The sequence below is a fragment of the Jaculus jaculus genome, chromosome 1 (assembly GCF_020740685.1).
Source record: "Jaculus jaculus isolate mJacJac1 chromosome 1, mJacJac1.mat.Y.cur, whole genome shotgun sequence".
Lineage (NCBI taxonomy): Eukaryota > Metazoa > Chordata > Mammalia > Rodentia > Dipodidae > Jaculus > Jaculus jaculus.
In genome coordinates this window covers 40,556,987-40,583,452 of record NC_059102.1, presented here as the reverse complement: position 1 = coordinate 40,583,452, position 26,466 = coordinate 40,556,987, and the positions used below count along the sequence as shown (strand labels likewise).

Sequence of the window (26,466 nt, the reverse complement as noted above, 5' to 3'; positions counted from 1 at the left end):
ACCCAGTAGGCAGTCTTCATTGCCTACTGAAATGCCCTATAGAATCGAATTGTCATGTTTCCTTATTCCACAGTAATCTTTTGTTCACGGGATTAATGCTCATTGTAGGAAAGCATTCATCATAGCTGGTCATTCTTAGCATGCTCAGTAAAACTAAGTCTTCTTCCAGCAGGCAATTAAATGTCTCATGTGACACGCAGCTCCAGAAGATAGTGGCCTGATTTTTCTCAAGTGTCTACAAATGACGACTCATTCCAATGGCTGTGGGATTTCCAGTGCTTAGGAAAGTGTCATAAAGATTAGAGGAGAAAAGATGAGGAAGTGCTTTGTAAAGCACAACCCTATGGAAGGAGCACTGGTTTATGGAGATGGAGACTAAATTTCTAGCTCTCCCTATCGTATAAGCTCACTTGCTAGATGATGCCTCAAGCAAGCCTTTACACTTGCTGTGGTCCTTTCCTGGAGAAAGCAAGGTAGTTGGCTTGATGACTACTTGTGACCCTTCCAGACAGACATGTTCTCTTTTTCCTGAAATGCCAGTATCATCAATGTTAACAGTAAAAGCTGTAAAGAGACTGACAGCCCCTTGAAAGGTGTTTCTGTAGCAGGGCGTGGCTGCAATAAGCGGGTGATGGCTGCCACCCTCCCCACTCAAACCCCCTGGTGCTCTGACAGTTAACATCAGCCCTGGAGGATATCAAATGCAATGAAGTTCCCAACCCACTACTTAAACCTGACCTCAGTAAACCCATCAGGTTTGTGGTTAACCACACAAGCCCAAATCCACGGGTAAACGTGAACCATTTCAGGAAACAAGATGCTCACATTTAGTATACAGCTGTAAATGTGGCAACTGTCAAACCGAGTAAGTAAGCTATGCCCTCAGCATGGGCAAGACTCTACCACAAAGCCTTCCACGCTGATACTAACAGGGAATTTCATCTCTCCTCTCATGGCATGGGAGTTTTCTTTCCAAGTGACAGGGCATAACTAGCAAAGCGTGGAAAGGTGTCTGTTCTGTGTCTGACGGTCACCCCTCATTTGTGACTATTGGATTGGATTTTTATAAGCAACTCTGGAGACCAAATACTTTCTCTTGCTTCCTATGATGATGTGTGTTGTGCTGAAAACTGGTCCTGGAGGACAAGGAGAGGCATGTCATTTGTCTGTCTTTCACCAGTGATTACAGTCAGACAGTTCTCAAAGTCAAGTCTTTCCACTATCTGTAAGGAAACCCTACCAAAACTCTGGACTCACTCACCACAGACTCATAAAGAAAAAGGGGGTGGGACAGCATTGTGGTCACATGAACACCCTTCCCCATACTGGGAGTTCAAAGTATTCTCCATCTCTGAACTTATGGCAGGAAGATGGGCACTGAGCTTGTCTCATCTACAGGACCCTTTTTCCTGTAGATGTGAACCAGAACGAAGGTACCGTGATGCCTTATCATTCAAGGAGCTAACATTTTGCTCATGTGATTAACCTCAAGGATGACTTTTTACTGCACCCCCATTAGAACAGGCTCCTTTAAAAACTGGCAGTCATATCACAGATAGACGTTTCAGTAGATGTAAGAAAATATCCACAGCCGGAAGTTCTTCTGTGGGGTTATCTCCCTTCTGAGATAAAGGGAACAGAGTTATAGGCAACTTCCTCAAAATGCTTTATAAAACACATGGTCATTATCATTTTTTATTTTTTTGATGGTAACCTTTCCCAACCTAAACTATGCCTTGTGCCCATTAGAGGGCTGGGCAATACTAGAGGAACACGGAGATGGATTTCCTGAGAGATCAAGAGGTTTATAGATACATACTGAAGTATAAATGGAGAAATAATATTTTGTCTAGAACTTAATTTAAAATATACCAGAAAAATAGCCGGGCGTGGTGGCGCACGCCTTTAATCCCAGCACTCGGGAGGCAGAGGTAGGAGGATTGCCGTGAGTTCGAGGCCACCCTGAGACTCCATAGTGAATCCCAGGTCAGCCTGGGCTAGAGTGAGACCCTACCTTGAAAAACCAAAAAAATAAAATAAAATATACTAGAAAAAACAAAAATAGGTAATTATGTTTGTGTGTATATTCACACTGTCGGCAAAATGTAAATGAAGTTAAGCAGGAAAAGTTAAAAGAGGTGGACTGAGAGGAGGGATGAAAGAGGGGAGTCCAGCTTCCGGCTGCCAAGGAAGTAAGTGTGATTAGTTTAGGTCCCATCGATCTATACGTCTCAGTAACAATGCTGGCTGGACATAGCGTTTATAACTGAGTGCCTGTGGGAAACTGGCCTGACTTTCTGGAAAAGCGGACTATACAGGAAGTGGTTAGAGCCTTTTTCTTATAAAAAGTTACCCATGAAAACCTCCAAACTTTGCTTCTAGTCACTGGATAGCATTATGTCTCTCACAGGTGTCTAGAACATTAACTTCCTTTAAGCTTTTTTTTTTTTTTTTCCTACACAAAAGCAAAGAGGCTAAAGGATAAGATTTACCTCTTTATCATCATGACGTCTTCGAATAAACTCTTCTGTGGATTCCAAGTAATCAGCAGGTATAAAATGTCCTGGTGGTTCTGAATCTTCAAAATGACAAAGTAGAGTTAAGACAGGCAAAGATTTAGTGGGAGTCAGATTGGGAAAAAGTTTCACCATCCTTATATTTAAATGTCAAGTTTTAATAATAACTGTTGATTAATGATCAATAATCAAATTATAGACGAAAAAAAAAGTCCTAGCCCACCCCCCTCCCTCACGTTTTGGATTGACTTGTAAAGTAGTTTAATACAAAGACAGCCAATCAGAAGGCTAAAGGAGAACAGAGGAGGAGACATTCTTTGAAGTGCCCCTACAAAAAGGCGTGCAGGCTCGTACAGAGACAGACTGTACACTCACACACACAGGGCCACGGAGAGAGGCTGCCTCTCAAAAAACCACAGTGGGCCAGGGATTGATGCAAATGGCAAGGGTTTAAGTTCACATGAACACGTTTCTCAGATGAGCTAAACGGCCAATTTTTCTTTCGAAACACAGTTTGGTGGTTAGTCTAAATGACATGGGGGCTTTGTTTTTAAAGAAGTGCAGCCACTACAAGCCATGGTTAATTGCAAAGCAAAACAAACAGAAGCAAAGGACAAGGCAGAAATGAGCACCGAGGGCACACAAGAGGAAGGGGCAGAGCAAGCAAAGCGGGAACAGGGAGGTGAGACTGGTCAAACACACAAAATGCCACCTCCAAGGGACGGTGCCAGTTCACTTTGTGGGTTGTTGTTCCTGTCCAGGCCATGGTCTGAGAAGGGCACAGGGTTCCCATTATTAATGACCCTTGGGAAGTCTTCCAGGCCTGCGGATCTGTCCAGAGGGGGCTCTGAGCTGTGGCTAAGCCTGGCCATGGTGTGTCGGGAAGACAGGCGGGTGGGAACCAAGGGCTTCCCTGTAGAGTGGGGCTGGTCCTGAGGGGACTGGCTGGGGAGGTCTGGCTTCTGGTCAGCAGGGGGGCCTGAGGAGTCACCCAGTGATGGCTGTCTGGGATGGTGCTGGAGGGGCTTTTTCAATCGAAAAGGGAGGGGGCTCATCAGGTAGATGTTCCTGAGGAGGCTGCTCTTGTCTCCCCTGGAATCCAGGCGCCAGTCTGGCTGCCTGGAGGACTGCTGCTCATGCTTCCGGATGGTGGTGAAGCGGGTATACGAGGCAGGACAGGTGCCCTTGCACTTGTTGAGGCGATGTTTGGGGAAGTCTCCATGAACACTGCCCCCACTGCCCTCTCGGCTGTCGTTGGAAACATTTGAACAGTGGTCTAGCTCATCTGAGCAGATGGAGAGGGGCTCAGAAGGAACGAGGCCCCTGAAGCTCAAGGTGTGGTCTGCCATATTGCTACATGTGGGGGAGGCGTAGACCCCTCCGGTATTCAACCCATCTATCCCCCTTGGACGGAGCTTGGTTGACTCAAGGAGAGACTCCGCTGATCGGGCGGAGGTCAGGCTACTCCGAGACAAAACGGGTGTAGGTGACTTGCTTAGCCTGCCAGACAGGTCCAGGGATGGCATGGACCGGGACCGTTGAATGAGCTGCTCAAAAGCAGTGATGCGGGAGGACACAGTGTGCTTGGGGATATGCTCTGAGCCCTCTTGGCTGGCACCCAGCTCACCCCTGGCCAATGCCAGGTTGCTCCTTTCAAAGTGGGAGGCAAGATCCCGCACACTTGAGGAGGAGATAGACCCCAGGGAGAGGCCAGCTCGGTTGATCTGGTGCATGTCCCGGTAGAACATGGAGAAATGCAGCCCAGCTTTTCTAGAGAGCGCGCAGGGCCTCCTGGCGCTGCTGCCGTACTCCTGGAGGCTCATGGTGCTACTGGATTTGCTGTCGTAGTCCCGGTAATCCCGCCGGGAGCGCATGAGCAGGTTCTCGATGCTCCCCCCCACCTGGAGCTGGAGGCCTCTTTTGGAATCATTCAGTGACACACACAGGTTCTCACAGCTCTGAGCCTTCTCTGAGGGCAACAGGACACTCTTCTGTTCCTGCAAAAGAGCGCTGGGAGCAGAGAGCCTGGGTTTGAATTTGGAAGGGAGGATCTCCGAAATGCAGGCTTTCGCAGCCGACAAGGGTTTCTTGTGCCTACCCCCAGGGCCTAATGCATGGCTAGTGAGAAACGTTCGGCTATGAACTGAAGATGAAGAAATCACGTGAGCATTCCCACCTTTACGATCCACTGGTAAGCATGCAGAATAAAATAAACAGACCCATTAGGTTAAAGCTGAAAGCTGCTTTAAAAAAAAAAAAAAAAAGGAAAGGTAACATGCTCATTTGTCATCAGGGCTTTTAAACAATTTCCAGTTGATGTCCGGAAGCAAAATAATCTGTGCTGCAAAGCAGGTGCAAAGATGCAACAAAAGAGATGGCCACCCTGCCAGTGAGGAGAGGCTGAAGCTCAGCTAACATCTAGAAAGGAGAGAGATGTTCTAGAGAGAGAGCCAGATTTGGGTTGAGAGGGAAGGAAACCATTAATATCAGAAAGAAAAATGGCCGGCAAGAAAATAAGGGAGGGGACCTGAGAGGGCTCTGAGATCTGACCTGGACCTGAATAGTCAGAGGTTGTCCCAGCTGCTGGAGATTCACCCACTGCCAACACTCAGGTAACAGGTATGTAGAAGAGACAGAGGCCCGCAGGCTTCGTCCTATCAATTACCTTTAGTGGAAGCTGAGCTGGAGGGTCGCTTGAGCCCACTCAAGCCCTGAAGAGGGATGTCGCCACCTTCTAAAACACTTTTATAAATCTGCCTCTCGTTCTCCAAGCTAGTGAGATCCCCGGGAGCCCCATCTGATTCTCTCTTCACTGCATGGAAGTTGGAAGAATATATGCTACGAATGAGATAATTTTTAAAGAGAGAAAAGAGGAAGGGGGAAGACAAATGTTAGCATCTTGAACATTTTCCTAAAAAACCCATGCTACCAGCTAAATAAAAGAAAACCACTCCCTGGTTTCTAAAGCATTGTTCTTTCTAATGTGCATGCTTATTCGACACTAGTAGGCTCATGGAGCCTTGGATGTTTCTAGCTGTGGTGACTGCATCTGTGATTGGAGAGAACAGTTCTGGTCAAGTGTGGTAATGTGCACCTAGAACTTGAATCTTAGACAGATTTCAAGTGTGAGACAGGCCTGAACTATAAAGTGAGATTCTGTCTCAAAAAAAAAAAAAAAAAAAAAAGGAAGGAAGGAAGGAAGGGAGGGAGGGAAGGAGGGGGGAAAAGAAAAGAAAAGTGGAGGGGAACTAGGAGTCTAGTGGCTACACATAAGGTAGTATACCTGAGGACAAGAGCAGAGGACATGTGACTCCATGTGTGGCCACCTAGTGTCAACTGACGTCCATTATTTAGATTCTTTTCTGAAGTTATTCTGCATGATAACTTTGGCTCACAGAACATTAAAATCACAATGAATGGCAGAGAACCAACAACCTTGTGAATATGGGATTCTATCTATGCCTATTATGGCAGCCAAGTTTTTGTTGTGTTTCCTCCACCAGGTAAGGTTTTGATGTGTTGCCCTGCCTGGCTTTGAACCCTTGGCCTCAAGTGATCTTCCTACTTCAGCCTCCTCAGTAGCTGGAACTAGAGGTGTGCAGCTTCACAACCAAATTTTGCATTCATTTCTTTCAAAGTTTTGGTTAGAACCTTATAACATGTCTTATTCATACAAACTGATATCCATTTATATGCCTAGTTTATTTTTATTTCAAAAAATCTAGGTATTTTTCAAGTTACTACAAATTCTTTTTGTAATGAGGTAGGGCACAGAAAAAAAAAAAAGAAGCATCTGAAATTAGTTACTCATCAATCTGTCCCCTTTTCCTAATCCCACTTTTCTATGGCCTTGCTTACTGAAGCGTTGACACTGGCACACACACTACACACGCCCATCCTCTCGGAGAAGAGCATGTCTTTCTCAACAAAAGTACATAGGTTCCTACTAGAACACTTAAAAATTTTTTTTTATTTATTTGAGAGAAAGAGGCAGAGAGAGAGAGGGAGGGAGGGAGGGAGGGAGAGAAGGAATGGGTACCCAAGAGCCTCCAGCTGCTGCAAATGAACTCCAGACATATGCACCACCTTGTGCATCTGGCTTATGTGGGTCCTGGGGAATCAAACCTGGGTCCTTTAGCTTTGCAGGCAAGCGCCTTAACTGCTAACTATCCCTCTAGCCCCACTAGGACACTTTCAATCATACTGCATTGAGTTTATTGGCATCGCCATGGGTTTGTTGGCTCTAAAGATGCACAGCTTCATGGAATTCCTTCACTCCAATATTTTACTGTAGTAAAGAATGGTAAAAGTGGCCAGCCTCATCACCCCACCTCGATTCTACAAGGACCACTGAACTGATTTGCCTTGTCACACATCTATTCATCTGCCTTCCCTCCACCTACCCACTGGTGGAACTTTGTGTCATCCACAAAGCTACATAACTACACCATTGGATGCTGTGTGGATTGTAGTCTCAGCTATCCTATAGCATCTCCCTGTGACTGAGGAGGCAGTGCAGGATACACTGCAGTATCCAAGGGTGCTTAAGTTCCATTTATATCACTACCACACCCCTGGGGCAAGTGACACCAGTACCCAGAATACTAAATAAAAAAGAGGAGCCTCTTGAAAAGGAAGCCATCGCATCTCCACCTTGGAGTGGCTAAGTGCCTTCATTCTTGCAATGCTCCTCGCAGCAGCTACCACTAACTAGCCCTTTCCTTGTGCCCACCATGGGCTAAAGTGGTGCATGCCCTATTTCAGGGGGCTGACCAGAGGGTTGTTCAGGGCTTTTCCAAGTCCCTCCTCATTCTCTATGACCAGAATGAAGGGGCTAAACATTTTCTCCTCTCTTCAGCTGAGTCAGACAAACATTACTGGGACCCCAAACACAAGGAACCAAATCTCAAGGCTGAAAATGTGAATACACGCCAATGCAGTGATGGCACAGGAGTCTTCGGAGGTCAGCTCTGACTGGGAGAAACCTCAGAGAGGGGAAGAATGGTGCCAGCCGCTTTCCCCAGGCTGCACCAACTTCCAGAAACTAACTGAACTTTGGAGCTCATGAGGACATTCAATAACTGTGTTGAAAGAACTGAATGGGAGATTATTTTTCTAAAAGTAAAGCTGGAATATATGGGCTGATTAAGGATATGTCTTGATACATGAAATTGTCAACTGAGGAATTCTTCCCCAAGTGCCTATGAGTGCCTCTCCTACCAGTCTCTGGGGCTAGGCCTGGGGACATGGACGCTACTGTGCAGCTTTTGGCTCTCATCCCAAGGTTCTTATGAGAAACACCATCGACTCCTGATACAGACCTGGGAATCTCAGAAGGGAGCATTCAAGGCTGTGACACTGTACATTAACCTTAAAAAATACAAGCTCACCTAAACTGGCTCTTAAACTTGGGGTTTCCTAATTAAAAATCAACATATTACCATATTCACCCCTTTTGTATAACGTCGACTGTAAAATGATCCATGCGTAGCTGTCCTGTGTCCTTGCCAACCACCAGTGAAGATTACAGGTCCTCACACTGGGGAGTGACTGTGACATCAGCTTCCGTTCTGCTACCCCTGTGTCCTCTGAATGCTTCTGCTCACCTTCCCAAGTCCTTTCCCTTTTCTCTCTCAGGGCTCCACCTGGATTGGCCTCGTGCTTCTACCTCAACAGCCCTCAGACACACCTCCCCTCAGCATGCCTGCCCTCTGTGTCCCACCCAGGATTGCCATTTCTTGATGTTTTCCACAGAACGACAAGCCAGCCCTCAGGAAACCTCTCAGAATGGAGGTGCTACAGCCAATTGTTTTCTTTCTGATACCAAAGCTGATGAAACAATGCTTTTTCCAGATGTGTGATTTTGTAATTGAGGGATCCACATTTAAAAACAATATCTAAGAGCTCTAGGACAATGTTTTAAATATATCATCTCTGGCAGCTCCCCTAATGTTGAAAATAAAGATATCACTTGTTCCATTGCTCAAGAGAGGAAACCTTACCACTCAGCCAGAGTAGTGAAAGCATTTGTCCAAGGTCACAGAGTTGCTGGGTCTTTGTTCTGTCCAAGTCATCTGATGTGAGAAAAGCAGCCATGTACCCTAGGCTAACTAAGAAAGGTACAACCAGGATTAGCAGCTACCGAGAGAAAACAAAGCAAGTCAAGTTCAGAAGCTTACACAATGAGCCAGGAGCAGGGAATTCAGCGGCTAGCTAAGACACAGAGCAGGCTGCTGGTTCAACAAAAACATGTCAACAATCCTGGGCCAACTGCTTTCAATTGTGCTAAAAGGCAGGCTGCAAGCAGGGGCCAAGGTCCTAGAAGGCCAGATTCCAGCAAGAAATGTGTATCTACTGAGGAAAGTTTGTGCTGAATAAAAACTAGCAAATTGGCTGTTTTCCCTCCTCCCTTCTCCCCTGTCTCCTGCGTCCTCGGGCCTCAATTTCTTTCACGTGCAAAAGAGGTACAGTGAGCCTGTCTACAAAATCCACCTGCCAATGTGTTACCTACAAATATCCTTCTACTGGGCTCTAGGCACATACCTTCACCTGTCAGACATTTTCACCCAGATATTCTTCAGCCATCTTCAACCCAACACATCGCAAAACAAACATGGTTCTGCTCTGCTACCTGCTCTCACCTAAGAGTGGCAAGTCAGTCCCTGCGTTCCTCTCCTTGTTTCCCGAAGCCAGTCAGTCAGAAGCTGTACTTCCTCTCCAGCTAACATGCATCCCCTCACTCTTCTGCCCCTGGTCCTGTCCTCAGGTCTATGATCCTGCAAGTCCCAGCCACACCCCAGCCTCCAGGGACTCCCTGCAGTCACTGCTGGTGATAGTTCTAGGAACCATACTGTCAACCCACTGCTGCTCATTCAGATGTGGAACATGTAACATGTATCTGCTGAGCACCCACTGTGTGTCAGTCATCTTCTAAGCACAGGAAACCAGCAGGGAACACAACAAGAAGTTCTAGCCCTTAAAACCTGTATTTACTGTTCTAAACCACTTGGGGATTACAGGAAGGGAAAATCAGAAGGTAATTGTCATCAACTGTGGCTTTGGGGGAGGCAGTCTAGATAGACCTCTAGAAGTTCCATCTCATGGCACTCTGTGTTACATGAAAAATTAAGTTTTTTAAAAAAATTTTTAATTGAATGGTACTGTAATTCCCCTTTTATTTGCAGCTCTATAAAGCCTTCCTTGACCTCTCCTCCACAAAATAAGAGATATGCACTGTGTCTAAGGTCCCTTAGTTACATTTACCATATCCTGGTTGTTGCAAGTCTTCAAATGCTACATACTGAACCCCTTGCACACAGGCAGCTATTTTATTAATAGCTGGTACCTAACACAGTTTTTCAATAAATATTGGTAGAATAAACAATTCTAAAATTAAAGGAATACATGCATGCAGCTTATGATATACTTTTAGGTGGCCTAGGTAATCTTCAGTGTTCCATATAAATTTTTAGGTTGCGTTTTATTCTTTAGTGAAAGGGAAAATCGCTCTGGGCAGTGCCCACGGCCAAGAACAGCTTTTCCTTGAGTGCCACCTGCTGGCTCAACAGAGTAATGCTCTTTTGGTGAGGCAAGGAAAGTAGCTCCACTAGGGCATGCTGAAATGACAAGCAACCGGGAAATGAGCAGTACCCTCTACAGACTTACAGATCTGATAATGCTAGGAAATAAAGTAAAAAAGTGACATTCACTGTGATGATAACTGTGAAAAATACCTTTGAGGGACAGATCTGGCCATTAGAATATTGAGATTCTGGGTAAATTTCTTCCTTTCTGTTCTTTTCATTTTTTGCTTTTTGTTTGTTTGCTCGAGGCAGGCTCTCATTTACCCTCAACTGCCCCTGAACTTACTATGTACTTGAGGATGGCCTTGAATTCCTTGATCCTCCTGTTTCACTTGCTTAAGTGCTGAGATTACAGGCATGGGGAGCCACAAGCCTCCCACCCCAGCTACTTTTGTACTGTGATATAACCAGTGCTCATTAATAAAATTCTAAATTTCAGCCTATCCAAGACATAAAAGTAGCTTTAAAACCAGTTCTCCAGGTGCAAGCAATTTGTGACCCTGACTATCTGGGACTCCTTTCTTCATTACTTGAGTTGGGTCAAGTCTGGCCAGTGTTTCCTTCCACACTTTATCATCCCTATCTATTCAGAAACACAAGTCAGAGTCAGTGTGCACGCTGCACCTCACTACCACGCAAGCTAGATTCCAGTTCCTATGATTTATAGACATTTTCATTTACCCAGCATGCACACACTCCTTTATGTTAGGTACCCACCTTAAGCTGTTCCTCACCAACTCCAAATATGAGGAAAAAAATTCTTATGCATCTGACCAAGTTTGTCCTGATAAGTATTTCAGGAGAGCTGACTATAGCTGAAAAACAGGTCTTTAGCGACTGATTTCAAAGATACAAATATGAATATGAATGGCTGCTAAAACAATATATCAAGAATCCTGATAAAGACACTCAGAGCATCTAAAGACAATCAGCTCTTTAAGCGCTGTACATTAGCTCCCTTCAATCTTGCTAGTCTATCACTGTAAAGAACCGCTTAAATTGTTTCTTTTTAGTAGCCCCAAACCAGAAAGCTTTAGTAGGCCTTTTGCCAAATTATTACCAAGTTTGAATCAGTATGGTTCAGTGAAGGCTCTAGTACAGACACCCGAGCCCAGAGCTTCACTTTTCCTACTCTGGATATATAGCACCCACACAACAGGTATGGGTAGCATGCTGCCCCAGGGTACCCATTACAGTGGGGACTGGAAATAACACCTGATTCTGGATCCTACCTTAAATGAGCTAAAGTAGATAAAATGTGAATCATAGGCCTAACACATAGTGTTCAACGAACTTAAAATTATTGTTTAAAAAATATTTTACTTATTTATTTGAAAGAGAAAGAGGTAGCTAAAGATAGAGAATGGGTGTGCCAGGGTCACTGCAAATGAACTTCAGACACATGTGCCACCTTGTGCATCTGACTTTACGTGGGTACTAGGGAAATCAAACCCAGTTCCTTAGGCTTTGCAGGCAAGCATCTTAACTGCTAAGCAATCTCTCCAGCCCTTTAAAAAAATAAATAATTTATTTATTTGAGAGAGAGAGGCAGATAGAGAAAGAGAAAAAGTGAGAATAAGAATGAAGAATTTTTTTTCAGGGTAAGGTTTCACTCTAGCCTAGGCTGACCTGGTACTCACTCTGTAGTTCCAGGATGGCTTTAAACTCACAGTAATCATCCTACCTTTGCTTCCCCAAGTGTTAGAACTAAAGGCATGTACCAGCGTGCCTAGCTAAAATTGTTTTATTCAAGACTAATGTTCCTAACCCTTACTATGGTGGCTACTTTCTCTGCTAAACATTTTCATCATTTATAATTGCTTTATTTGCTACTTTGTATTTAATTTACTAGCACTCATTTTATACATGGAGAGGGTCTCTAAAGCAACCAAAGAGACAACTCTATGTTCTATTACAACAGCTCCAGTGGAGCTTGGGGATATATTCAGATGGACAATCAACCTGGAGGCAGGCGAAGAGGCCGAGGAAGACCAGGCAGCAGTAGTTTCAGTCAGTGTGCATCAGGGGTGGGAGAGCCCTGGACAAAACGCCCTGTCCACCTGTCCGGATGGTCAGAGTGGTGAGCTAAGAACAAAGAGGTGGCCTTGATGGAGTGGTGTCCTGGAGGAAAGCTTTGTCTGTAGGTAGCCTGAGGCCCTCTAAAAGCACAGCCCTGGGATTTAGGGGACCTGTGGCTTATGAAGCTGAAGACACAGCTGTACTGGCAGCTCTTCAACAGAGAGAGCCCCAGAGGCAGCAGAGATAAAGAGGGAGGAGCTTCCCATACAGCACCTCAGGCTACTGCTGTGTCACTGTGACTGTGGCTTGGTCACCACTCCCAGCATAAGTTGTACCCTGCCTTCCTCAAGGTGAGAACTGTCTTCTAAGGCAAGCCAGTCTTTAGTGCTGCCTTAACATATCTCATTTCTTCTTATGCTCCTGGGCATTTAAACCACAAAACCTCTATATTCAAAGCTCTCACTCGAACTTTTGACCACTACCCTAAAAGGATGAAAGTTTTTCCATTTTTCCACTGAGATGCCCCAAACCCCAGCTGGCTGACTTTACTTTTATGCAGTGCTGGCTTTGGCAATGAAGATCCAAGCAGTACTTGGGGGGAAATCCATAAACTCAGCAAGTCTGCTTATTGTGGTTGTGCCCAGTCAAATGGAACATGGAACCACAGTGTCATTGCCCCTTGTTTTACTTCATTAAATATTTTTAAAAAATTATTCATTTATTTGAGAGAGAGAGAGAGAGAGAGAGAGAGGAAGAAGAAGAGAGAGGAAGAGGAGGAGGGAGAGAAGGAGGAGGAAGAGGAGGAGGAAAATGGGTGTACCAGAGCCTCTAGCCATTGCAAACAAACATCAGATGCATGTGCCACCTTGTACATCTGGCTTATGTGAGTACTGGTGAATTGAACTTGGGTCTTAGGCTTTTCAGGCAAGTGCCTTAACCACTAAGCAATCTCACCAACATTTGTTAAATATTTTCATTTATTTATTCATGGGGGGTGGGCTGAGAAAGAAAGAGAGGGAGAGAATGGGCATGCCAGGGCCTCTTGTCACAGCAAAAGAAATCCAGATGCAGGTGCCACTTTGTCCATCTGCCTTTATGTGTATACTGGGGAATTGAACCCAGGCAGACAGGCTTTTCAAGCAAGCACCTTTAACCACTGAGCGATCTCTTCAGCCTTCCTTGTTATATTTTAGTGAGTTGAGTACAGATTTAAAAAAAATGAATGATGAGGAAATGCTATTGTCAGAACCAGTCAGGTTCCCTAATTTACTGTGTGTGCCTGGCACCCTCAAGACAGAAGACCATACCCTCAAGGAGTTTATAAGTAATTAGGAAAATATAAGAGTATGATTCATGGAGGAATGAGATCAAAATATACTGTATTCGTGTATGAAAGTGTCAAAAATACAAAGACTATAATTTGGATATATGGCAGCCGAGGTAGAGGACAGAAGAACAATATCATGAGTCTCGGCATAGGAAGGCTAGGCTGGTTTTTGTTCATACAACAGAGATGCTTGCTATTACTATGGATCTACTGGGGTGAGACCATTACTGGAAATGTGCAACTGGGTAAAAGCTACATGGAAATGTACTGAGAACGGCACTCTGGGAGAGGATTCAAAAGAGGATGGTGGTCTGCCTTTTAGGAAGTAGAATTTTATGGTACCATTGCCGTTTGGGTCTAGATTAGTGTTTCCCACCCCTTCCAGGCCTATATAGGAAATACCTGAACCACAAGACACTGGGGAAGGTAGGATCAAGTCTAACCTAAATCCTCTACATCTTCCCTCCCTCCCTCTTCCTCTCTCTCTCTCTCTCTCCTCTCTTAACTCCTATATATTAGTTACCTTTTTTCCTCATTTTCTTAGGGGACACTGACCTGTAACTCCCAGTACCAGCATGGGGTTATCACCCACAATGAGCTTTTGATCAGAGAAACATACAAGGTTTTCTAAAAGAATGAGAGATTTCTGTCAGAGTACTTGATAACCCACCAAAGGTTAGTGGTAAGACCCTATTGCTGAAGACACCATATGCAGCTGAAACGTAAAATGGAATGGCATGGCTGGAAGCCAGGAGAGAGTCAGTCCCCAGACAGTCAGTGCATCTAGGGCCAGAAGGTGCTACATGGGCGACTGGGGGAAACGACCAATATCTGTCCAAGCAACTCACGGTCCAACCTACTTAGCAGCAAATAACCTGTTGTGATGCCCACACAAGTGCAATAGTGGCACACAGCCATGGTGGGGAACCAACTGCTCTTTATTCGGCTAACTGATCCCATCAGTGGTACGAGACCCATAGCTGGAAATGGGAAACAAGTCAGAACCATATCCAAACATAAGACCACTCTCCAATATCAAGCTACCATCAATCATGGGCTACAAGAGGGCCTACACCTATTAAGCCCTCTATTAAAAAAAAAAAAAAGTAAGGGCTATCTCATTTGTCCTGGTGCTAACTTACTCTCCATTGGAGAATCTGCTTCTCTTTTTCAGATAGATGTAGATCCTAAGGAGAGAGCCACCCCATCATACCTCAAAAGGGCCCCGGCTGAAACTAAGGAAAATTGGCAAAAGAAGCAAGGGTGCTGTTTTCCTGATGAACCAGATACCAGCACAAGGGGGAAGGAGACCAACACAGAGAAAAATCAACTCCTACCAAATCAGAGAGCCAGAGCCCCAGAGGCCCCCAACACCTCATCACTGAAGCAGACCAAAAATGAACCCAACATGGCTCAGGGAAATTTTGTGGAAGAGGGGGCGGAAAGAATGTCAGAGCCACATGTTGGGTCATGACATACAGAGACATTTATCATACCAATAACTGTGGGCTAACTCCACTATGCACGACCCATATACCTCAACGAGGGGCCAATGGGGAGGGGGTAGGTCATGGATGAGTCTAATAATGGTACCAAACTGCCTGTACTTGCAGAATAGAAAACTAATAAAAAATAAATTAATTTAAAAAAACCTTAAAAACAAACAAACAAACAAAAAAAGAGGATGGTGGGTACCCCATGATTAAGTGAATGAGGAATACATACCTCATCAAGCCAGAATCCTAAGACTTGACAGAAGGGGGGAAAAATCACATCTGTGTGAGATTTAAAGGTCCTACATCCCCACTATAGGTCTGGCCAAAGAACCTAACTCCTGCAGTCTATCCCTCCATCTTTATTCCAGGTTCAGCCCATCCTACCTCCACTCCCCTCCCTCAGGAATTGACTGAAGAGAATTTTTATTATTTTTAATTTTTATTTTTTTGGTTTTTTGAGATAGGGTCTCACTCTGGTCAGGCTGACCTGGAATTCACTATGAAGTCTCAGGGTAGCCTTGAACTCACAGCAATCCTCCTACCTCTGCCTCCCAACTGCTTGGATTAAAGGTGTGCACCACCACGCCTGGCTGACTGAGAAGAATTTTTATTTGAAATGTAAACAAATAACCTCATATTCTAAAGGTGAAGACATGAGTCTGGGGAAAAACTAATCAAAGGTAATGTGAATCATCACAAATACTAATTTGGAAGGGGACAGAAAACACTTTTTTGTATGTGTGTGTGATGCCAGGCTGGCTGGTTTGCGAGCTTCCAGTAAATTCTGTTTCCATTTCCCATTTTACCATAGAAATGTTGGGATTACAGAAGTCCACCACAGCTTCCAGCTTTTTAATGGGGTCTGGAGTTCCAAATTCATGGCAAGCACTTTATCTACTGAGCCATCTCCCTAGCCCCAAGTAAAATAATTTGCAGCCAATAATGCCACCAAACTACTAGAGGAAAAGGACCAGGGGGTGGGACAGTCCCACTGCCCTGAATCCTATCTAGCACCAAAGCCTTTGGCATTTACCACCAAACTATATGTCATTTGCTACTGGACAGATAGAGATGAAACACTTTGGGTCTAAAACCCAGGCCTCTCTCTCCTGTGTCTAACACTTAATATACTAAGCCACATAAATGCAGACGAATGACTACTTACTATCCAGGAGGCTCTGAAGTAATGTCTGGAGCGGGGCTGACTGCTGAGCTCTGTAAAAATCAAAAAGAAAAGAAGAATCTATGTAGATGATTTATTTTCATGCAAAGGTTGCAAACCAAGGGAAAAGAGAGAAGCCACTTTCTTTCCCTCATTTAGTATGAGCTCTGGGAGATAAGGGGCCAGGACATAAAATCTTCAAGGCTAGGGAGGACTTGGGGACAGGAGGCTCCCATGCTCTGGTCTTCCAGTAAATGTAGCCACCTGTCTAGGCAGGTCAGAAAGTGACCTTCAATTCACGATTATCTCCAGTCACAGACCCACTGCAGATCTCATCATGCACCCCTAAGGCCACATCCAGAGGAGGGTCACACAACACTCCAGGTACAAAATACATACATACATATGCATTTTTTGAACACCACACTGTATTTAGACAATTTGTTTATGCCTGAAGATTTAGAAGTGTGAAAATGGGGAAGAACACAATTTTACAAAACCCACTAGAATCCATGTCAGCATGGATGGGGGTTGCTTTACAAAACTGCAGGCCACTAACAAGACGAAAAGCAACACCAAGAGCAACATGCAGTACAAAAGCAACATACTTATGCGTCTAGAGTCTCTTTTGTTGTCTTGAGAAAAAAAATGTAAGGGTTCAGTATATTTGTGTTGACTACACCAATGCAAAAGTTAGCTTTTACAGCTACTCCTATCTGCCAATAATGACCACTATCTCTACTAATGATCGCTTTAAGGAAAATAAGCTGTCTGAAGAGAAACTGCAGAGAAAGAAGCAAGGAGAGAAAAGAGCCAATCAGAGAAGGCAGAGGTAGCAGGGAGGGAGGGAGCTTCATCAGGGACTCTCGCCACCTACTGAAATGCTGACCTTCAACATATAAGGTGTGGGTCCTTTGGCCTGAGTCACTGTTCCCCCTGGGAGTGAAGCTCCCCCACCCCACTGCCATTCCTTTTTAGAGAGGTACTACTCATACTTCCCCACAATCTTCCAGCCGCTCACCTGCCCCATCATCGCACCCCTACCTCTTGGCACCTGTCCCGTTCTGGGATTCCAATTCTGAAGACCTTCCTCTGGTTTCCATCACGGAAAAACTGTTGCCTGACTCTGTGAAGTCCTCTGGGGTCATCCCACTTCCTTCCTTCTACAATCACATCTTCTGAACCAATACTGCACTCCATAGGATACCCTGCTTCTTTGCCATGTACTCTAACTCAACTACTTGCCTGGTGACCGCCAATGTCTGTAGAAACCTGGTTAACCAATCTATGGACATTTCAAGGGAGCCCATATATATATTTTTTATCTCCCTGGAGCACTTGAGTAGTTCTCTTGTTCCATCACTCATCCCTCTCACCTCTCTTTCCCACCCCTCCATTATTTGTGTGTGTATGCTCGACTCACTCACGCTTGTAGTCTGAGCCTCTCTTGCTTATGCTTGCATCGAGAGCTGTCACCTTCCACCTTTCCTCTCATAGTTTGTGGCCCTTCTTGGCCTCTTCAGCAGACTCCACATTCCTTCTTTACTTCTCTAACTTTATCCATTCCTCTTAAGTTTCTTTAGCCTTGTTGGACAGCCTTGAGGACACTTCAGCAAATATTTGGTTTGAAAACCTATTTACCTTGGAACAGCTCACTCCTTACCCCCTTCTACCTCTTAATCAACCACATTTTGACACAGCTCCCTTTAAAAATACCAATGCAGGTTCAGTTTCAGGCACTTGCTGTGTCCAGGCCATCTGGGGTCTAGAGCATACTTTCCATTGAGAACTTTCTGACCTTTACAATGACAACTGCCCCAGCTCTCACAGGGCCTTAGATAGAAGAGACATCCAAATCACTCCTGCAGTGTCTTTGAAAATAACCTCCAAGGTTGGTATCTCCCAGGGCTACAAAAAAGAAAAAGATAAATTGCTCCCCTCCAAAATAGCTCCCCAAACACTGGGGCAAAGGAAAGGAACTTTAAACCAGTCATCCTCTGAAAGCAGAGAAAAAGAATAAGGGCATGGTGGGAAGAAGGAGTTCAGATCACCAGCTACTCTGCATGTATTTGAAAAATTCCCTTTAAGGAAGAGGCCAAGCTCAAAAGGAATCCAAACAAAAATCAAGTGGGAGCTAGGCATGGTGGCGTGGTGACGCACGCCTTTAGACCCAGCACTCAGGAGGTGGAGGTAGAAGGATCGCCATGAGTTTGAGACTACCCTGAGACCATATAGTGAATTCTAGGTCATCCCAGGCTAGAGTGAAACCCTATCTCGAAAAACCAAAACCAAAAATAAATAAATATAAATCAAGTGGGGGGTGGGATCTAAATCGGAGTCTCAAAGTCATGCAGCTTAAAATTACCAGTGTCACCACCTGTCACCTCAGCCACATCAAACCACCAACAGAGAAGGAAACAAAGCAGAGCTTGGAAAGGAACCAATGCCATGAGAAAAAGTGGGAAATACCTGTGGCGAGTGTGCACCTGGTGCTCTAGAAACCGGCTCCATTTTTTCTAAATCTGTCTCTAACTCTGTTTGGCAGAGGTTGAGATCTTTTTCTAGATTAGTCTGGTTCAAGAAAGAAAAGATGAGAAAGAATGTTTTAGTTTAGAGGAAAGGGAGAAGGAATGGAAGCTTAAGTTTGAAAATGAGGTTTTTTTTTTTTCTTTTTGTGTGTCATACTTTAATAAGCTCACAACGGCATGGCTCAAGCACAAGGGCTCACCAGAAATTAGTTACACATAGAAAAGCAAAGAATGCAACATTAGGCATATGCCATAGAAATCCTGAACATAACAGCTTCAAATATATAATCTACTTGCTAATGAGACTACAAATAGCACAAAAACCTACCTTTAGGGAAAGGCCTGTTTCCTCTCATGTCAGAATATGGTGATTGACAAATGCTCTATGTCAGAATAAGTAATTGTTTTAAAGACCTCTAAACATTAGTATGTGTCTTACAGACTTTGTTAAATATTTTATTATCAAGCCAAAAAAAGTTACTAAGTTAAAAACAGTGATTCAAGAAAACAACAAACCCACAGCACACTCACAGCAACCAAGGCTAGAGATCTAGCACACACAGTCCACGGAGGAGGCACAATGGAATTACCTTTCTATCCTCTCTAGGAAGGATAGAGCAGTCTCCAGGAGTATAATCCCATATCTTTTTGGGAGGCTGACGGGAAGCAGAGGAGGAAATGAAGAAATGAGCATAAAGACATAAAGACAAACATGGGGGCTGGCTCAAAACAAAGAGGGACACGCTAGGAGAACTGGACCAACACAGAAAGGCAAACTCAAAGCAAAGAGCTGGGGACTCTGCCTGAGGATGCAAAGCTATCTGCCCGGGGGACCTGGAACTGCTAGCTAGGTGGTGTACTATAAAGTCTAAGTCTTAAAAATAAATCAACACTGGGTTTTAAATATTGAAAACAAAAAGGAAAGAAAAAAGCATTAATACAACTTTGAGTAAAATCAGAAACTTTCAAATTCCTCATTATTCTTTTCACACCAACATTACCTTGGAGAGTCTACATTTTAAAAACAGTCTTCAATACATTGCATGCCCACAAATGCGTGAATCCAGGGGTCTGGTTAATGTAGGGTAAAATGGACTAAATGTGTTTTTTGCTATGGCTTGTAACAATGATGTCCAGGTATAGACTGGGTTAAATAGTGCACTAGGCAATTTCATACCAGTAGCTTTAAACTCATCATTTAACTAGATTTTGATAATACTGCTAATTGGCAGTGCTATACTTTCCATCTTCTTTGAAAATGCAAAGAGTAGACTTTAGGGTTATTTTCTTTTTTTATTCATTCATGTTATAACTAGAGCTGCTTATTTATTTATATGTTTGTTTGCTGTGTTGGGGATTAAAACCAGGACCTTGCATATGCTAGACAAGTGCTCTACTACTGAGGCACATTCCCAGCTAAGCTGCATTTGTGTGTGTATGTTGGGGGCGCATGGTGCATGCACACGAGTGGAGGCCAGAGAGGAACACTAGGTGTCCTCCCCTATCATTCATCTGTGTGCTTCCTTGAGGCGGAGTATCCCGTTGAAACCAGGATTGCTATTTTCAGTCACACCAGCTTACTAACAAGCCCCAGCAACTCTCTGGTCTCTGCTCCCCATATCATGGCCAAGCCCAGTTGTACTTCTCTGGATACTAGAGCATCAAACTCAGGGTGAATACGGCCCTCTTAGGACTGTGCTTGCACAGGAAGCACTCTTACCCATTGAGCCATCTCCCCAGGCCCCAGAGCTGTCTTTTAGAGATGGTAATCTGCCAGGGTATTGTAGGTTAACAAGGGAAGGCTCTAAAGAACACGATATTCAGCAGTTATAGGCATTGCTAACTCTAAAATTTTCTCCAAGGAGTGGATCTTCTTCTCCTCTTACACTTGAAATCTCCTACACTACGACCTCTAGGAAGATCAGAAATAAGAAATCATTAATAGCTCTAAAGATTTCATACAAATTTCATGACAACCAAGTATATGGAATCCTTTAAATTGCTTTACGTTAAGAAAGTTTGCCTTGAGTTTGTGGATAGAAATAATGTCAATTTCTATAGAAGTTAGAGAGAAAAGGAGAAAGAAAAGATGCTACTCAGATTCCCTGTAATAATTAACCTGCAAAACAAGAGTATTCTAATTCTACCCATGTTAATTAATAGCAGCAGGTCAGAAATGTTACCTTTGGATATGTAAATTTGCATTTGTAAAGTAAGTGATACCAGCAATTATCCATCTTTAACACTTAGTATGCTTGGATATTTGTCTGGAGAAGTACACTTTACACATTACCCTATACCTTTCTTACTTTGTCACAAAATAAGAAACCACATGAGAATGTTTATAAATTAATTTGATTTTAAATAATCACACACCCAAAATGGTCCCTAGAATCTTGAATAATTTGCTAGTTTATGAGGACTTGTTGTGTTATAAGATATAGCAGGATATTTATTATCCTGCTAAAGTTTCAATTCATTTTAAGTGACTTGAAGAGAAGGAATGACTTGAGGAAAAAAAGAACTCAGGGTAAATGTCAGTGCCAAAGTCCTGGTGGGCTTGACTCAAGAGAAGTGGCACAAGGTTAGTGTAAACAACAACAAAGGAAGGTAGACATGATGACCCACAGGATTTAGCAGGAGTTTTATTTTCATTCTGCCTCTGAATAACTAAAACATTTTCCAAACCAATTTCCATGGTTTGCACCATGTTTATTTCTTATTCTTTCATGGTCTACAATGGTTAGGTTCAGAAGAAAAAGAAAAAAAAAAAACTCCCTCTCAAACCTTCTTCACAAACTCTGCTGGTTCAACTAAATAACAAATCTGCCAAGGATATCTCAAACCACATAGAACTGTGTGCTTCAGCGAAGTTCCTGGAGACATGGGCATCGGTAAAGCTTCTTTGGCATGACTTTACAAAAGGGAGCAGCTCATAAGAGGACCCCACTTGGCAAGTAGCCTGTATTCTTAGCGTTTATGTGACGTGGTTTAATGGTTCTCAGACTTTAGTAGAAATAGCTCTTTTGCTAAGCTAATCTCAGGGCCTATTTACCATAAACTGTAACTATCTAGTATCAACAGCAATTATGTGAAAGTGTATGTATAGAAAATGAGAATTAGAACATAGAACGTTTCCAAAAGCTGATGTTTTGGAGTAATTTAGTTATTTGGCAGATGAGGATATTGCTAGAAATTTGTGGATTCTGAAAGGAATTTTGAAAATCAGAGGCACAGACTCTATAAAGCTATATAAAACTTATAGTTGCCAGGTGTGGTGGTGCATGCCTTTAACTCCAGCTCTTGGGAGGCAGAGGTAGGAGGATTGCCATGAGTTCGAGGCCACTCCGAGACTACATAGTGAATTTGAGGTCAGCCTGAGCTGGAGTGAGACCCTATCTCAAAAACAAAAACAAAAACAAAAACCACCTTACAGCTCTTGTCTGTCCCTTGATGAGAACGTGGTGTAATTGTTACATGCACTAATCACAGTGCTCTTTGGGGAGAAGGATAAACTACACATATCAAAAGAAGATTTTTTTCATGCAAACACTGAGCAAGTTTTAAGAAAAAGTAGAAGAGGAAAAGGATTACAATACTGGTCAATATTTGTAAGTGGAAAATGCTGCCTGAAGGAGATTGAGTTCTAAATGGTAAACAGCAGAGGGAAAAAAGGTGGGGGAGAAATGAGGTGTGCTCCAGAACTCTGGGGAAAGATGGTTTGAACAGAAGGCTTCCCTCCTTGCTGCCCCCAAGTGATGCCCTGGTGTCACCAATGGCAGCTTGGTTACCAGTGGGAGGCGTGTCCAGAATATCTTCTGCTATAGGAAGGCTGTTCCAAGTCAGGTGCTACCAATGCAGAACTTATGTGGACTTCCAAAGCTCAGCCAGCATCTCTAAGTGAAACTAGCAATTCCAGATCACCAATTTTGTCTCCATTGTAATGCAAAATACATACTACAGAATTTCACTTTTTTTTTTTTTTTTTTGGTTTTTCGAGGTAGGGTCTCACTCTGGCTCAGGCTGACCTGGAATTCACTATGTAGTCTCAGGGTGGCCTCGAACTCTCGGAGATCCTCCTACCTCTGCCTCCCGAGTGCTGGGATTAAAGGCGTGCGCCACCACGCCCGGCAGAATTTCACATTTTACTGAACTATAAAGTTAATTATTATCTGAGACTAAAACTATCATCAAAGACCACAGTAATTGACAAGTTGTATTCAAGGCTTATAGGCTCATACAAATGCCTGATGTTTTATTTTCACGTGCTTAACTCTTTTACCCATAAATTCCTTTTATAATTATAATAATCAGGATCTCAAACTGGAGTTTTAAAGCCAGTCATCCTGAGAGGAAATGTGAACTTCTCCTCGTGTTTGAAACTCCTTTGGGTTCACAGCTAAGAAACTTTTCCTTTAAGTGCCAAAGTCAATTTGTACCAAGGTGAACTCAGTGATTTCATGAGGAAGCTACTGAATATTAGGCAGAATACTATATTTCCTAGAATTCCTAACTTCTGTTCCAAATCCTGGAAGGTATTATCCTAACTCATCAAAAATATCCCATCAACGCCACCTATGACTGCTGTCTGTGGAGCGTGTCTGCAGAGGCCTTTGTGGCTGGCTTGCCTTGTGTGTGTGCTAAAGGATGTTAGTTGAAGCAGTAACAATGATGGCCTTCCCAGGATGGAATGCATTCTCCTGCCTGTACTTGGTGTACCAAAAGACTTTGTTCAAATAGTGAACCTATGACAGAAATACAGCCATCCACAAGGCACAAGATATGTGCTGTCAGAGAGGGGAAGTCCAAGGACAAGCAACGACTCAGTTGTGTTGTCCGGGAGATCTTGGCAAGGCGTGCTTCACAGCTCACCGGTTTTTCTTGGTGAGGTAGTGAGGCATGCTTAGTCTGCAGTACGACACTAACTCATTATTGCCAATCTTCATGGCTGCTCCCCACTCCTGAGCTCCTCACACATGGATCCAACTCTGCAGCAGCAACAATGCGTCAACAGCATTATTTTAAAAGGTGCACAACCGCTGAAGCTATTAAACTTACCGGTTTCCCAAACTCCAATTCCGAAAAGAATTTATACCAAGGTTCATTCTTTAAATCTATCTCTTCTGGGCTTATATCCCGACTCTACAGGGGTTGGTGACAGGGAAATGGAAGAAAGAGAAGGATAACATTATGCAAAGATTACACAGGAGCAGGCCAGTAGAGATGCAGCGGTTTCTGGGTAGACACGGCAGCTGCATTCAACAGCAGCCATCACTTATTTTTACTGACATCAGCAAAACCAGAACCGAAAACAGGAAGGAGAGGATGTGCTTATAAAAACAGGGACACTATGGTAGGAAGCAGTGAGGGATTCGTTCTCAGTCCTCCAGCAGAGGTCAATGGATTGGAGATTGAGAACTCTGCACCACTCTGCGGTTCTTCACAGTAAATCAGAATATGGGCCAAATAATATTCCTCAATCATTTTAAGTACTGGAGAAAAGAAAGCCCTTGTTATTTGAAGTTCAAATAACACCAAACATTCAGCATCCATGCCACTTGAGTAAAGCAAACAGTTATGGGCTAGGACAGTTTTAGTACTTATTTGCAAGGCTGCTGTAAGGTTTTCAAAATAAACACAAATGTTGACACTTTATAAAAGCCAACTGGTTAATACTGCATCTTTAATGGCACATGACTGGTGAGCTACATGTCTCATACACAGTAAAGTGAAAGATGATATAAGTCAAAACAAGACACAGTGAAAAACATTTTAAACAAGTATCTGTGAGGGATGAGTACAGAGAGAATATATTTTGTGTGCTAACAAATAAATGTTGAGGAATTGAGAAAAAATTAAGTGACAGAAAAGCTGGACAAGACAGGTAACAGAATAGGGGAAGAAAACTCATGCATTACGTTGCAAGGTTAGATTTCTCATCTTATATAACTCTAAGAGACATCACACATGGTAATTTTATTCTATGGGATTTAATATTTAATCAAATATGTATTAAAATCCTGGTATCTTATTCTGGAAAACAGCATGTATTTCTGAAATTAAAAATCAATATCTAGACAGCAAATCATATGTCATAGAGCCATGTTCACAGGAGGCAAAAGCATTTGAGGGCCAAGGGCTGGTTACATTCATAAGTTTATGTTTTAGTAACTTTCAAAATCACAAGAGAGATGTGATTTTCTATAACAACCTGAAATACAACATGTATACAGTTCCTATTGAGGTTGAAGACATCACACAAGAAATTTAAATACCTCCAGGCTACAATCTGGAAGGTACATGACAGAATGTTGCCAAACATATCTTCCATTACTAGGTCACAAGGTAGGTCTTTCTGTAGTCACTTTTCTTAAATCACTTGTTGTAGCCCCTTTGCTACTTTGAGAAAATCATCTTAATAACCTTCAGTAACCCCTTCTGTCAAGATCCTCAGAAATGTCTGTACTACTCTTTCTACTTTTGCTACAGGCAGATGAAGACATGGATATATATCTTTAACCAAAAAGAAATTTTCTTGTGTTCTGTCCTGTTGTGTTCAGAACAGCCTTCTCTGGTTGTGTGCAGGGACCCAGGACTTCCATCTTGAAGGAGAAGTCTTTAACTCCTGAAAGTAAATAGCTTCTGTCTTTATTCAGTGAAACTACACATGGCTCACAGGGACACAACCATTTCAGAATGACTACTTAGACACTGAAACATTCTATACCTTAAAAATGATGGGGTTTCGGGCTGAAGAGATGGCTTAGTAGTTAAGGCACTTGACTGCAAAGCCAAAGGACCCAGATTCAATTCCCCAGGACCCATGTAAGGCAGATGCACAAAGGGGAGCATGCACCTGGAGTTTGTTTGCAGTGGCTGGAAGTCTGGCACACCGCTTCTCTCTCCTTCCCTCCCTCCCTCCTTCCCTCTCTCTCTCTTTCTCTCTCTCTCTCCCTATTTCTATGTCTCTCTCTCTCTCAAACAAATAAATAAAAAATAATTTCTTAAAAAGATGATGGGATTTCATGAAGCCTGTTTCATGTTTTATTGTTTTTAGAAAGACTATTCATAAACTGTTCTCTGGAAACAGGGTAGTTTTTTTTTAATTTCCTATTTTTTGACTAAAATGTACCAACATACCAGCTCTTTTGGGAAATTGCTTGAAAGTTATGGTACGTATGACCCTGAAAGAATGAACCCATTTTATTCTTCAATGACGTCTGCACACTGTTTTACTGCTAAGGTTTCTGCTGTGTCAAGACAGTGTCAGCAGACATGTCAAAAAACTTGGGCCTAAAGTTTCAGTTGCCTGAGCTGCCCAGAGATAAAGGTAAAAGGATGACATCACACAGCACGCACACCTGCATCAGTCTGCCAGGTGTAACTCAGCAGTACATCCAGTCAGGGAACAGACGAACAACATCCCTCTGGGTGCAGAGGAGGAGGCCTGTCCTGGCAGACATGACAATTCCACAAGGTCTTTGATGATGAGGCTGTTCTTTCCCTAGCTTGATAAAATCCTTGGAAATGGCTTGCCAGGAAAATGCCAGCTTCTCAGAGACAGTCTTGCTGTTTGAACATGAGTGACAAACCCGCTTCAAATTTGAATTAAATAAGTCATCTGAATGTGGTATGTTTATTTGCACATCCTTTATAATGTTCATAGCTCTTATACCCATATAATATTAGACCATGTCATTCACCAAGTTTGGCAGGCAGATAATATTTCTATTCACTGAAGAAAACTCTGAGGTTCAAGAAGGTTAAAGGACTTGCCCCAAGACAAACGGAAGAGTCACTAATGTAACTCAGAGCTCAGATATTCCAATTCCAAT

General features: G+C 43.3%; 1 protein-coding gene across 31 annotated transcripts in view; it reads right to left on the bottom strand.

The window, feature by feature from the left end:
- Sorbs1 (sorbin and SH3 domain containing 1) overlaps positions 1–26,466 on the bottom strand; it is a 259,137-nt gene that overhangs the window by 35,422 nt on the left and 197,249 nt on the right. For 11 of the 31 annotated variants that reach the window (XM_045134864.1, XM_045134873.1, XM_045134808.1 and 8 more), the window contains 7 exons: positions 23,690–23,773; positions 19,222–19,287; positions 18,573–18,674; positions 16,107–16,156; positions 5,182–5,354; positions 3,229–4,704; positions 2,493–2,578 (listed from right to left, as the gene is read on the bottom strand). In XM_045134864.1, the coding sequence (XP_044990799.1) occupies positions 2,493–2,578; positions 3,229–4,704; positions 5,182–5,354; positions 16,107–16,156; positions 18,573–18,674; positions 19,222–19,287; positions 23,690–23,773 (2,037 nt within the window). The remainder of the gene's footprint in view (positions 1–2,492; positions 2,579–3,228; positions 4,705–5,181; positions 5,355–16,106; positions 16,157–18,572; positions 18,675–19,221; positions 19,288–23,689; positions 23,774–26,466) is intronic. The other 20 variants (XM_045134963.1, XM_045134960.1, XM_045134971.1 and 17 more) reach the window with 6 other exon arrangements.